The sequence below is a fragment of the Anser anser genome (assembly GCF_964211835.1).
Source record: "Anser anser genome assembly, chromosome: 4".
Lineage (NCBI taxonomy): Eukaryota > Metazoa > Chordata > Aves > Anseriformes > Anatidae > Anser > Anser anser.
Genome location: NC_139724.1, coordinates 43,479,068 through 43,493,028, shown reverse-complemented (window position 1 = coordinate 43,493,028; position 13,961 = coordinate 43,479,068). Strand labels below are relative to the sequence as shown.

The following is a 13,961-nucleotide window of genomic DNA, read 5'->3' as shown; positions in this document are numbered from 1 at the left end:
GTGAGGGGAAGCATTACACTAGAATTTATAGAAAAGCAGAGTAATTTTCTGGAGATTTACACACATATATGTGGATAGAACAAAGCTTGTCTGATTTTTCCACTTCCCCCCAAACAAATAAAGCAAGGCAATATTTTGAATCTATTCATCAGTTTTCCATCACATTCATGAACGATTTAGAAGTCACTGCGACTAAATAGTCACAGTGATCCCATGGCTTCAGCAGAAATTAAAGGCTGTTTAGAAGAGCAAAACCTGCATCAACAGGAGAAGCCATTTAGAGAGCTGAAAGGTCCAAGCAAACAGGCTTCACTCCTTTTGCTGCTGCTGTATTTTATTATATTTGAGTCCTTATTTTATCTGAGACAGTAAGAAACTTTGGTTCCTATACTAAATGTACTGTAGGTATAAATGGAAATGAAGGATTTGTCAGAAGGATGGGAAGTTGCAAGAGTTGTTTGGTCAGAGACTGTCCAGAGTACACTACTTTGAGAAGTCCAAGGGCTGCTCTCAGGTGACTGTTTGGTGCCTGGCTTGCGTCCTCAGAGGCATTGATTTATGGGTGTGAGGTCATGCAGAAACATTCCCTGTGTTGGATAGATTTGGAGGAGGAGAGAAGGAGGGGGGTGCTGATCACTTTCCATGTAGCCTGGGCACGTCACTTCCTACAGTCTTTCACAGCGCGTTTCCTTCCTGTTTCAGGGGCCAAGAGCTGGACAAATCCCTTGAGCTCCCTGTCTTTCTTCCTGTGGCGTATTTCAGTGTTTGAGGCCTTTGGTCTTCTGAAGTGGATATTTATTCTTGCACTTGGCTGTTCTCACTGGAGGGTGTTCTGCCGTGGGTGCAAGATGAGAGCACAGCATGCATTCTGTAGACCTTTCTGAACATGACGCCTGCAGTACAGATGGTACAGATGACCTTCTTGTCTTGCCTTGATTAAGTCTGTCGTAGATTAATAACTGCACACGGTTATTAATTGGTAGCATATGATATTAATCAAAAAATGTATTTCAAGAGTCAGAGTGATGCACGCTAGTATCTTTATGCAAATGTAATGTGGGACTAGAAAGATAGAGGCATTTGGCTACAGAGAGATGGCTTGGGTGTTTGTTTAAAGCTTTTTGGATTTTTTAATTCTTCCCTGGCAAACATGTGGTAAGATGTACTGAAACCTTCCAGTGTCCTCTGGCACTGAAAGACTTTGTGGTCATGGTTGTCCTGTGTGCTTCTACCAGGGGTCTGAATTTTTGAAATAATTTTAAAGTGAAATTAATATCTGATCTCCTGAGTGGAAGACTGCCCTTTAATCTTGCACCCTTAAATTAGGCTTTAGACCTAACCTTTCTTAAATAAGGCCTTGGGCCTACAATGCAGCAATTCACTCTTTTATCTTGTGGAGACTGTGAAGATTTTTCTCAAGTCTTTCTAAGAAACCTATTATTTACATGAAATTTCTGTAAATGGTCACATCCTAGGATTTTATTCTTTAGTTTTGCCAGTGCCACGTGTAAACTGAAGTGATAAGCCATGGAAGAAGTAAAAAAGAAGTTTTACACAGGGTTGGTGATGAGACCTAGCCAACAGTGAATTATGAAGCAATATGTATTATCAAAGCCCTGTGAATAAGCAGCAATCGTGGTGTAAGCCCTCTTAAAAATAGTGGTCTCTGTCTAAAAATTTATCTCCTTATATGAGAATTTTTTGTTTCTGACATTTAAAGCATGTCTTTAATATAAAATAGTGTCTTTGTTTACTTGCCAGGTGATTTACCGGGATAAAACTACTTCTATAAAATCAATCATTTTTACTTTTTACTTACAGTCCTCCAGAATCTGACTTTATAATTAATTCATTTATCTCACAAACCATACCTAGCCATCTGTATCCTTGGATTCTTATTATTTTACATTATGCAAGCTGTAGGCAATGCAGAGCTCCTAACCCCAAACCCCAGAAGTTCTCATACATTTTTTGTATGTTTTTTACAAAGAGCAATCTCTCATTGTGAAATTGGGTTCCGGTGGTGATATATCACCAGTAGCTGTAACATTGTAGTTGTGCATGACATACAGTGGTATTAATAAATAAATTGCAGAGCTGTGCAGCTGCTTTAGCTTGAAACTGTACCTGGTGGAATGCAATACTTTCACCAAGGAGTGTGGTTTGTTGTGCCAGTTCGGGGGGGGGACCTCCTTGGCAGGTGACAAAATCCTTCATCTGTCACTTCTGCTGTGTTTCTCCCCTTTCAGTGATTAATCGTCACCCTGGTGCAGCAGTCACTATGAAAACCATCAGTACTCTCTGAAAATTTGTGTCTGATTATTCGATTGTTTGAATCGTTGTTTGTGATGCTCTGGTTAGCACTTCTTGTACTTCTGTTGTCACAGGTGTGAATTTCACAATAAAACGTCTGGGTTAATTTTTCTCAGTCTATGAAGCACAGTACCATTTGTGAATGATGAAAAGAATTATATATGGTGTAAATAAATAATGGCCTCCTATAAAAGGCCATTTAAGGCATGTAGGCCTGTTGTTTTGTCTGCACTTTCAGCAGATTTCTCTAATATTCATTTAATATATCCTCTTTTTTTTTAAGATGTGTCAGTTCTCTTTAATGCTGTGGCAGGCTGTATGCCTAAACCTTCTTTAGAAACTGCCTCAGAGAAGCAAGGTGAGATCCCTGGCTTGGGAAGCCCTCAGAGGATCGATGGCTTTGGGCTGCAGCCACTGGGATCTCGGGGAGAGATGCTGCCAGCAAGCCTGGCTGACTCGGTTGTTCTGCAGACAACCGAGCCTCTGTCACTAACACTTATTTTTGGGATCGTCCCGGTGATTGTCAGCATGGTTTGGCAATTACTGGTCTGCTTGAAAACAGAATGGGGAAAACAACTATGGCAGATGACTAGAAGTAGTAAAAATCATACACTCCATATCACCAGGGATATCTGCATTGATCACATCCAGAGCAGGCCTGTATGTTTTCAACCAAGTACAAGGAAAACCTTGTGGTTTGGACAATGGCATGGCAACTACATGCAAGTACAAAATAATATTTGGCCTGTCAACCTAGGTATCTTCTTTAAGTCATCCTTGTCTTTGCCACCCTTCCTGTGCCATGGCCCTGTCTGCCTTTCTTTATTCCTTGATGAACAATTGGGAGACAAATTGGCTTCCTTCAGCTACTCAATTTTCTCTTTAGAGGTTCTTCAGAGTTTGGTGGCCCTTTAATATTTTGAGTCCAATACTAGCCCCTCCCCCCCCCCCCCCCAAAAAAAAGCCAAATATTCCAATAAAATATTTGGAATATTGCATGTCATACCCAGCAATCAAGGAAAATCAAGCTCTACAGCTTTTTGAATTGCCATCAGCAGAGCTATGAGAATCCAACAATCCTGCTTATGAAAAAACTATGAATAAATAACACAATCTTTCAGAAAGCATTGTTACTACTTGGGAAGGCATACACATACAGCGTATGAAAACAGTATGTTTAGGTGTACATAAGAGAGTGGATGCTAGTGGCTGCTCCTAAAGTAACATTTGTGTTTGCAATTAGAGGAGAGGTTTGAGAGAGGGAAAAACATATATATATATATATATTTTAATATAAAGTACAAGGGTGTTTTTTCCTCCCTCAGAACTGAGAGATGCCAGTACATAAACATTTCAGAGAGAATTTTACACCACCTCATCTTTATGTCAAGCAGCATTTAATGGTTGAATGATCCCCTGCCCCGGGACTTGGCAGCTATCCTCCAGGGGCCGACTTTGGGGATTACAATGACAGTCTATCAGTGGATCTTTTCCAATACAAACTAGGCTAGGACCATTTAAAATCAGTCGCTATCAACAAGTCAAATTATCTTTATTTATGTTAGAGGCTTTCCTATGAGTATTTTCTAACAATGTGGAATTTTAATATCCAGAGGGGCTGTTCCTGTTGTCAGTGTTATTTGGGAATGTTCTAATTCATGTGATTAGGCACAATTTACCTGATTTCTTTCAAAATTATGTGATTTGTAACATTCAGGTCTAATCAACATCTAACTTGCAGTGCTCACACAACTTTTTCTGATTCTTCCTCTTTATAGGTGGAAATAACGCTTCAGGATATCAATGACAACCCACCAGTTTTCCCCACAGATATGCTTGATCTGACTGTAGAGGAGAATATAGGAGATGGTTCTAAGATAATGCAGCTGACAGCCATGGATGCTGATGAGGTAGGAGCATGGTTTCGTATCTGAAGAACTGTACTAAAAATGCAATTCTGGAAATGCATTTCTTTGAGGACACTGCAACTAAGGAGCTGTTAAGAAACCAGCAAAAACCTGCTGAGCTACTGATACTAAACAGCCAGTCAGCTTAGTGTGGGATATTTTAGTTTCTTGTATGTGTCAGGCGAGTATATCCAAATATAATTTAATGTATTCATTACTTTTGGAAAGTAAGTTATGAGAAAGTTAATCATATTGTTTCTTTCACTTGAACTGATTTTCTTTACACTGGGGAAAGACCTAAAAAGTCAGTATGAGCATGCAAAGAAGCTTGTGTTGTCATTAAAATATAGTGTTACACTTAACAGCAACAAGTAATTCTTGCATTCAAATAATAACGTAATTCAACCCCCTCAGGAGAATTTTATTTCTTTTTTTTTTTTTTTGTGTTAGCTTGGTTATTCCTTCTGTGATTGTTAATTGATGTACTGAATCTTGCTTCTACGTAGGGATGCACTAAAACACACCTAGGAATGGTATGAATGATAAGAACTTCTTCTTTCCTTTGTTTTCTGGGAGCAGTCTGATGTACAGACAGAAAGCAGGATTTTGGAAAGGTGCACAACCATAACAAAAGTTGTAACAGTATATATCTTAAGGTTAGGAAGAAGTAAATCTTAAATGGCCAATTTCTGCTGAGATACAGCAAACTGATATCTAAGATATTAGCAATGTATTATGCTCAAGCCTCTTTTGTGACCATTCCTGCTGTGTTATGCATTTCTGTCTTCTTTTTTCACATGTGCAACCCATATATGTAGCTCAGTAAATTGTGGGTGCCTGAGCATGCTGCCTTTACTACATGCACAGCTGCTTTCAGAATCAAAGGTTTAACTTTAAAAGGGTGACAGAATGCTTAAAAATTATGGTTGAACGGTGTACACAAATCCCTCATAACTATTTTTCAATGATAGTATTAAGGCAGCAAATTTCAGCCGCTTGTCGGTTATAATAAAGTCTTTGTAGAGATCTGCGAGAAGATGTAAAGACAGATTCTAGCTGATAGATGTTACTAAAGGCTTTAACAATTACAACAGCTTCTAGTGCTTTGCAAATTCGTTTCAGACAGTTGTTGATGGGAAGTTTCTATACAGCTTTGTAATAGGTTTCACAAATCTTTTATTTTGCTTTGCTTCTCACCTAATTGATGTAAAGTTACTAATTTGATTAGGCCAGCATCACATGTAGCTGCTGTTTTAGCTGTGCTCTGTTAGGAGAAGGCTGCCTAGTAAAACAAATGGTGGAGAAACTTGGTCACTTCTGAAATCTTAAATTATTATCAGCTGTTTTTGTTAAGCCACACAATAACAGGAAAACATATTACATACCCCAGGTACACCTGAGCACACAGAGTCTGTGTACACTGAAGCTCTGCGTGCAGCTGTTGGAGGCTGGGCACCTGGAGGAGGGTGTTTTCTTTTGAAATTTCATTTTATCAGTTAGCTCAATCCGGCTCTTTGAAACAAAACTCCAGAGAAAAGGTTTGGCACAAGGTGCTATCATAAGGCCAGATAACTAATGCTTTTCTCTCAACTCACAGGTACAAGTGAGTATTTATCTCCGTTAATTTGCTTTTTTTAGGCAAGCACATTTGAAAGAGCTGTAATTTCTTTTTCCCTGATCTCTTTGATTGGGGTGATATGTGGTGCTCAAACAGAAGGCATGGGGGAAATGGCCAGCTGCAGCATTCGTTGCTCACCAAAACACACTGCTGGGCATCACCAGCACGTGGAGCATAAGTGTGCCATTCTGGAGGCTGCCAAACTTTCAGTGCCCATTTGTGATGGGGCAGGGCTAAGGCAAAACACATTGTGTCACTATTTGAGTTAGAGTTGTTTTTTTTTTCCCCAAAGTTTTAATTTCAACCCTTAAGGAAAAAGAAAAAAAATATTTTTCTGTGTAAAATTACTTTTCCTTCATTTTCTTTTTAACCAAAATGCTCGAAGTGCACATGTATCCCTTTTTTTTCCCCCTTTATTTTGTTTATTTTTTTTTTCCACACGGTCAAATGAGATATTTTGTTCAACCCCCAAAGCAAATGTTTTTGACTTCCAGGGACTGGCAGCACTACTCAAGAGATCAGAACTGTGATTTCAGTGACACACGACTTGTCACTTCGGGGCTGCTTATTCATGGGGATGAATGCATTTCCTTGAATAAATTGACCTTTTGGGGGCTGCTGTATGACACCTGTGCAGTCGTTGCTCCCATGAGTTTCTCCTGACCAGGAGCTGCTGGAGCTGGTGCTTGGCTCCCTCTTTGCATGCCTCCCTGTCTTCCTCCTTCCACCCCACCTCCTGTGACAGAGGGAGGGCAGAGCTGTGCCCACGGGCAGCAGGCTCATTTAATTTCACCTTCCAATTTAAAAGAAGAATAAACATTAATCACTGGTAGAGGGAAGGTGTTGCATTGCCTGGTGATGCTGGCTTGAGATTAAAACAGGTATTAGGGCTTTGTGGTCTTGGTTGGATGCAACCCTTTTATGAACAGTGGAGCAAAAACTATCTGAACAATCTCGTCATTTCATGTCTCATAAATAAAAACTGTGTGTGTAGGCATCGGTATTGGGGGACTGACGCTGAGACTGGGCAGGAAGGCTGTTTATTAAAGGAAACCGTTCTGAAAATTTTCGCCAAGTGCAGTTACTGGAACGGTTCTTGCCTTACTGAAAGTTACGATGTGGTTTTCCTGGCAAATAACTTGATTTGACCACTTCTGTTTTTGCTTAGGGAGCCAATGCCCTTGTCACATACACTATTATCAGCGGTGCGGATGATAGCTTCCACATTGACCCTGAGTCAGGAGACCTGATAGCCACCAAGCGCCTGGACCGAGAGCGCCGCTCCAAGTACTCCTTGCTGGTTCGTGCTGATGATGGCCTGCAGTCCTCAGACATGAGAATAAACATCACTGTCAGTGACGTTAATGACCATATCCCCAAGTTCTCCAAACCAGTGTATTCCTTCGACATCCCGGAAGATACCACGCCAGGTAAATAGGAAATGACCCTAAAACTGACTGAAATTTTCTTTTTGTCAATCCAGAGGGATTTGAGGAGGAGAGAGAAAACCTCTTTCACTTGTCCAGAAGGCAGCAGTGGTCAAAGGCATCTCTCAGGTGGGATGGAGAGACAGGGGGAATCACATCATGCTGAAAGTCTGCTTGCTAGCAAATCAGTATCACTGGTGCAGTACAATAGGGTAACATTTCTTTTTGGGAAAGAGAAAAATAGTTGCCACTCAAAAAACAAAACAAAAACACAAAAACAAACCTTAGTTCCTAGATGCAGAATAGGAATTATGCCTGTATCAGAATGGAAACCTCTGAGTGCTACTATTAAAACAAACAAACAGAAATAAATAAATAAATAAAAACAGGAAAGTAATAGAAGGAAAAACTTACAGAATGGAAACACTATACTCTTATGGAAAAGATGCAGTGGTGATGCTAGTCATCTTCAGTGAATATGACTTATAGTACTTAATGCATTGAGGGTAGGATCACAAAATTGGTTACCATTGAGCTGCTGATAATTTATACATTGATTTCTTAATAGTATTTCAGACACACACTCAGTTACTAACCCTAACATCATATTTTCATAATATCATCTTTGACTTCTAGTTTTGACAACTTTTTGTACAAAATTTAACCTTTAGGTAATTAATTCTTAGATTCCTTGAATTAATTGCAAACCTTTTGAGTTGCTCTTTTCCTCTTTTAAAACTTGTTTCATTTGTAATAGTGGTTTGATGTTTACAAGTTAGGTTTTAAGCTAGAAACTATTTAGACCAACTAACCAAACAACAACAAAAACTTTTCAAAATTGTGCTGTATATTGTGGCTCAAGATGAGAAATTAATATTTCTCTCAATAAATGGTTTCCAGTATTTTATACAAAGTGATTGCATAAAAGCAGTATCTGCTTTATTAGTAACTGAAGCATCTTAGAAACTTTTTCTAAAACATAAACAAACAAAGGAGATGTAAATGACATAGTGATAGCTTTGAAGCTTTTATTAGGGCTTAGACTCATGAGCGTGGGAGGCTCAGCTTGGGACAACGGAGATTACCCCCATGCCTTCAGCTTCTGCGCTCTGTCCCACAGTGACAGTTCCAAAATTCAGTGGTGTTTTGTGTTAAAGCAGTATACTGCAGTCAGCTGTGCTTCAGGAATTTGGAAGTAATGGAGACAAGACATCTGTGTACCATTGGGCAGTTCGGTTGCTGATCCCCAGCTATGCTATTCTCTCTTGCCATTCCTAGTCCTGAGGCTCAGTTTGTTTTAGCAGGAATAACCCTGTAAATGGTGAGCATAGTCCCCTCCCTGCTGAGACAAGGCTTCTCTCCTTAATTGCGTATGGGGTATGGATTTGTGCCTTATACCAGGCTCAGTGGTGGCAGATGCAGAAGGAAGAAACAGGCCAGCTTTGTATTAGAAGTGATGCAGAAGGAAGAAACAGTGTGAGATTTCCCCTCTGAGGGTCTGCTTTCTGTCCCAGAGGGTATGCACACTGAGTATCCCCCTTCCCCTTGCAGCCCAGCAGCTGTGGTTGCAAGTTGCACCTTCCCAGGGCTTCGGAGAAGCTCCTTGCTGCATTACCCTACCCCTGCATGCTGCACAGAGGTCAGCACCGCTCTGATCCTTCTTTGCTGCAGGCTCGCGGGAGGGTGATCCGATCCAGCTTTGGAACAGCCCTTTTTGCCAATTAGCATGCAATCAGAAAAGTATTAGGTAATCAAATGTATGGAAAAGATACCAGAATATTCAGCTGGATTAAACAGAGTTGTAGCACTATTCTTCATCCTGATGATAAGCAATTTTTGTTGTCACATTGCTCGAAAATAATTAACTGTGCTAGAGCAAATGTAATTCATCTGGTTCCAGGAAAAATAAGTTAAATGATTAACTTTCTTGGAAATGAGCTGATCTTAATTATAATTAGTATTCAATATACTAAAAACTGACACTGAATTTCCAAAGTTTATTAAGATAGGTCAGTCATGTGAATGCAGCTATGCAGAAACGAAAACAATGGCACAAATTCATAAGGAGTTGAATTTCAAAAAACATTGAAGAATGAACCCCTATAAGGTTTCTGGCTTTCTAACCGCGGTTACCCTGCTAAGGCACTTTTTTTCAAAAAGTAGAGATGGGATTTTTAGTGTGAGTACTGACATTTCAGTTTCTGCATTTAATAAGAAGTATATAGAAGGTTTCAGAACTTGTATTTTTCTGTGGAGAGAAAAAGGTCCTTTGAATAGCAGAAAGAAAATACAGAAAAGGAGAACAGCTATTTTTGCCCCAGCTGGTATCTGGAAATGCTCCTATTTAAAGATGAAACCAAATATTGCTGACCATTTCTTGGTGTATTTTTTTCAGTTGCCATTGAAAATAAACATCATACTGAATATTGTTCCTCTCAGCTTTGAAAAAGTTGTCAAAAAATTTAGGCATACAATTCTGAGGCTTGAATGTTTACCAGCCAACACCTTTTGTTCTACAGAGATGCTTGTTAATGAGCACCGTCTGACCACATCGGTGATGTGCCTTTTGTGAGTGACTTGTTTTGCACTCTTCTTATGCTGTGCAGGTTCATTAGTGGCAGCCATCCTAGCCACAGATGATGACTCTGGTATAAATGGAGAAATCACCTACACCGTGAGCGAAGATGATGAAGAGGGTACATTCTTCCTGAACCCCGTTACTGGAGTCTTCAACCTGACCCGCGCATTGGACTACGAAGCACAGCAGTATTATATTCTGACCGTCCGTGCAGAAGATGGAGGAGGCCAATCTACTACCATCAGAGTGTACTTCAACATATTGGACATAAATGATAACCCACCAGTATTCAGCATGGCTTCATACAGCACGTCTTTGATGGAGAACCTGTCTCCAGGATCCGCTATTCTCAACTTCAGCGTCACAGATGCAGATGATGGTAGGCTTTTCCTTATATTCTGATGATAAATGCATATTTCACATTAACAGTGTATTAGAAGATCATGTGGAAAGGGCAAATTAGGGCTATCCTTAGGATGCCATTGTGTGCTTACAATTACTGCATGCTGTGTAAGTAGAGGTAATTTTTCTCGTATTCACATTAGGTTTAGGAGGGTGGCTTCATATTGCTGTTGTGGCAATGAATTGCAGAGGAGCTGCATTTTATCTAGAGCTAGTTTCAAGAGTTAAGCACCAGCAGACAAATCATGGTGTTCAGGTTGCACATTTAAATTAGACCTAAACATACTTTCAGGTTTGTTTTTTCTTTAATTTTATGATATATTCTCAGGAAGGTTCTGCTATAAGATATTTAATCTGCAATTATTACAGCACGTATCCTGAACTGTACCGTAACTTCTAAGTATATCATTAAGAGGATTGTGATCTACAGGGTATGGATAGCAGAGTTAAAAAAACTGACTAAAAGAGATCATGGGAAATTTTCTCTTTAAAATAAGCTTTAATCTTGGGATTATTTATGACATCTAGAAGGTGTTAATGTGTTGGAGTGCTAAAGATATGATCTTTATAGCTTGCTTAAGCATTTTGCCATATAATTTATGTCCAAACAAGAATAATTGCAGAATATGGTCATAAAATACATAAAAATGATTCCGTAGCATACTGCACATTAAGTGTCCACAGACATTACTCAGGGTGACTTAATACAAAATTATTTATAGCACTCACACTGACTTTACAGGTGAGGGATATTTTGTGACAAATTAAGCAAACTTCTCTCAACTGGAGGCTCAGGAAAGCCCATAATGTGTTACACTGAAATGTGGGCTTCAAGCACAAAGCACCTATGTGCTTCAAAGAACCCCAGGTCATGCATGTATAACAACAGAGCTCATCAAGATTGTTCAGTGAAACATTTTTTTCCCTCAGGAAATGCTTTGTTCAAACTCATTTTTGTGGGAACATTCAAGTGCTGATGGATAGTGCTTTCAGTGATAAAGGATTGTACAACTATTTTTGAGATCAAACTGAGAAAGTGAGAGAGAAAAGTTTCCGTAAGATAAGCCAACAAGCTAGAAATTAGACCTTCATGATATTGGTTGTTCTTGTATGGATCTCTTCTTCACCACTCTTGTCAAAGATTTATTTTTATGTAAGCTAACTATATATTGAAGGAGGAATTTGTGCTTGCATCTACATATCCAGGGAAGTGATTGCTCCTTCAGGCATGTAGAGAAATGGGTTTGTGTCTCATCTATCCCCTCTTATAGTTTGTCTTTTCCTGTCCAAATAATTTTGGTTTCATCACAATATAAAGTGGGTAGAAAATGAAGAAGGAAAAAAACCTGCAAACCTAACAACCAAACAAGGGGGAAAAAAAAGTTTTAAAAAATTAGGATTATGATGCTTGGCTTCAAACATTTTTGACAGTTAATTTCACTTAGCCATTATGGGTCTGTTTTCCTTTTTTCTTGCACCTCATACATTAATTTCCATCTGCATGCAATGTATGTGATCTGTCATAGCACTGACGTATCATTTTACATTCATCATGCACTCAATTAGGAAGGAAGCAAATGAGCATTTGAGGAGCAATGCCATGAAAAGTAAGATATCTATCTTGCTTCTTATATTTTCTGTCACACTGACTTTTCTAACAGGCTGGATTTAAAATTTAATAGAGCAGAAATTTCATTCCAAGAACATGCCAGGCTGAGTTCCCCAACAGATCTGCAACTTCAGCAAATGTGGTCATCTATTTATATTTTTGTTTGAAGCCCCAAACCTTTTATCCTGTGTTTTCTTGAATTTATCTGGAGTACAGAAATAACTAGTACTATACTGCACTGCATGTGATTCAGACAATGTGCACAAATATAATTTAATTGATTGTTTACGTTACATGATCCCCAAATTTGAAATAGCTCTGAAAAGACATTGTTTTCTAATGAGGTATACTTGTTGCTTTAGGATAAACACTGATAAAGAACAAATTCACTGTGATTGTGAAACAGCTCCCACCGTCATTTTCTTGTTTGATGCACCCCTGGGATTTATGTCAGCTTGAACCATACAAATCCATAGTAAACATCAGCTCATCTACAGAACAATAAATGACTCAGTTTCCTTAAATACATTCATTTTGATATTCATATATATATATACATATATATATTTACATATCTAATTAACAGAAAAATAAATGCTTTTTCTTGGGACAAAGTAAACATATGTCAATTTGTTAAAATTTTCCTGATGGCAAAAGCCTGCCAAATTTCCCTGTTAGACTAGGAAGTTAGACTCTATAGCATACCTATAGACTGTAGGTATTTTTATTTATGGAAAAGAAAAAAAAGAGTAGGATTTTTTTTTTTGTCTCAGTAAATAAAGAAAAATAGAAGCGAGATCTTTAAAAGACCATCATGGAAACCGGTGGCTTCATATCTGAGCTGTTACTCAGAGTTTTACTGTATTAACACTGGAATGAAATAAGCCCAAACCTAAGCAAAGAGGATGCCCCTACATTCACCATAAGAAAAACCCAGCCCCTAACCTGGAGAGAGAGGGTGGATGAGGTACATAATTCCAGATTTGTGTGCTGTTTGAAACAGAATAGTTCATTAAGTGGCAGTCCCAGCTCCAGTGATATTTAGGAAAATCTCCTTCTGCTTCAGGAGAACCACAATTTAATCTATATAAACATTACCAATGTTAAGACCTATGAGAATACAGGACAAGGAATGAGAAGTTACATGGAGGTGAGATAAAGAACAAGTAGTAAATTTAATTGTATTTAAAAATAATAAAAAAAAATTTTCTTCTGTAAGATCTAATTCCTACCCATTTCCAAAGTCAATCGCCAAAATCTTGAATTGCCAGAAAGTACTTTACTGAAATCAAAGACTTCTACCTGTATAATTAATCATTTTAAAGTACAGCCGAACAAAAAATAGAATAGTACTACATTTTCACAGTAATTCACTTGGTCAAAGTAACATAGAAACACTAATATCTGGTGTACAAATGTATTTTTTTTTAAATTGCGTTAAAATATTTTGTCTTTCATGTTTGGTTCTATTTACTTTTTAATTAAGTTTCTACAAGAGAAGAAGAGAAAGAGAAAGAGTAGCCACTGGGGAAAAGGCAAGTAGGACTAGAGTTCCCAAGTCTGAGCTTAATAAACATCATTGATTAATAAATCGAATACAGGGATAATTTTGATACCAAAACAGTTCAGCTGGAGGGAAAAGAGCTCCTGAGTAAAAATGACTAAATGCACAATGAAGTAATCAGCTGCTTAATCAGGCGGCTTGGTTTCTTTGCGTGAAAATGTGAGTTTGAGGGGTAAATGAGTAGTGAACACTTTGTTAATCCGCTAGTCATAAATCACATTCTTCATGACCCAAAACAAGAAGAAAAAATCAAAAATAATTAAAATATTAATAATATGAATGTATACTATATTTAAAAGTGTGTATATATGTAATATTTTTTTTTTTTTTGCTGTATGGCGTATTTAGGGACATTTTGTAGCCTTGTCAAGACTCACAATGCATTTCCCTCACCAAAATTATAAATCACTCCCTGACCATAATTGCTAGTTATGTTTCAGTCATAAGATGAAGGCTGTTCATCTCGTATTTTTGAACACTATTCCATGTATGGTAAGCATACCTCTCCACTGTATTCACTCTTGGCCTGCTCCATCTAGGCAT

General features: G+C 38.4%; 1 protein-coding gene across 2 annotated transcripts in view; it reads left to right on the top strand.

Annotated features, from left to right (window-relative positions):
• FAT4 (FAT atypical cadherin 4) overlaps positions 1 to 13,961 on the top strand; it is a 142,672-nt gene that overhangs the window by 68,607 nt on the left and 60,104 nt on the right. For both annotated transcript variants that reach the window (XM_083833687.1, XM_083833688.1), the window contains exons 2-4: positions 4,092 to 4,223; positions 7,007 to 7,268; positions 9,872 to 10,222. In XM_083833687.1, the coding sequence (XP_083689813.1) occupies positions 4,092 to 4,223; positions 7,007 to 7,268; positions 9,872 to 10,222 (745 nt within the window). The remainder of the gene's footprint in view (positions 1 to 4,091; positions 4,224 to 7,006; positions 7,269 to 9,871; positions 10,223 to 13,961) is intronic.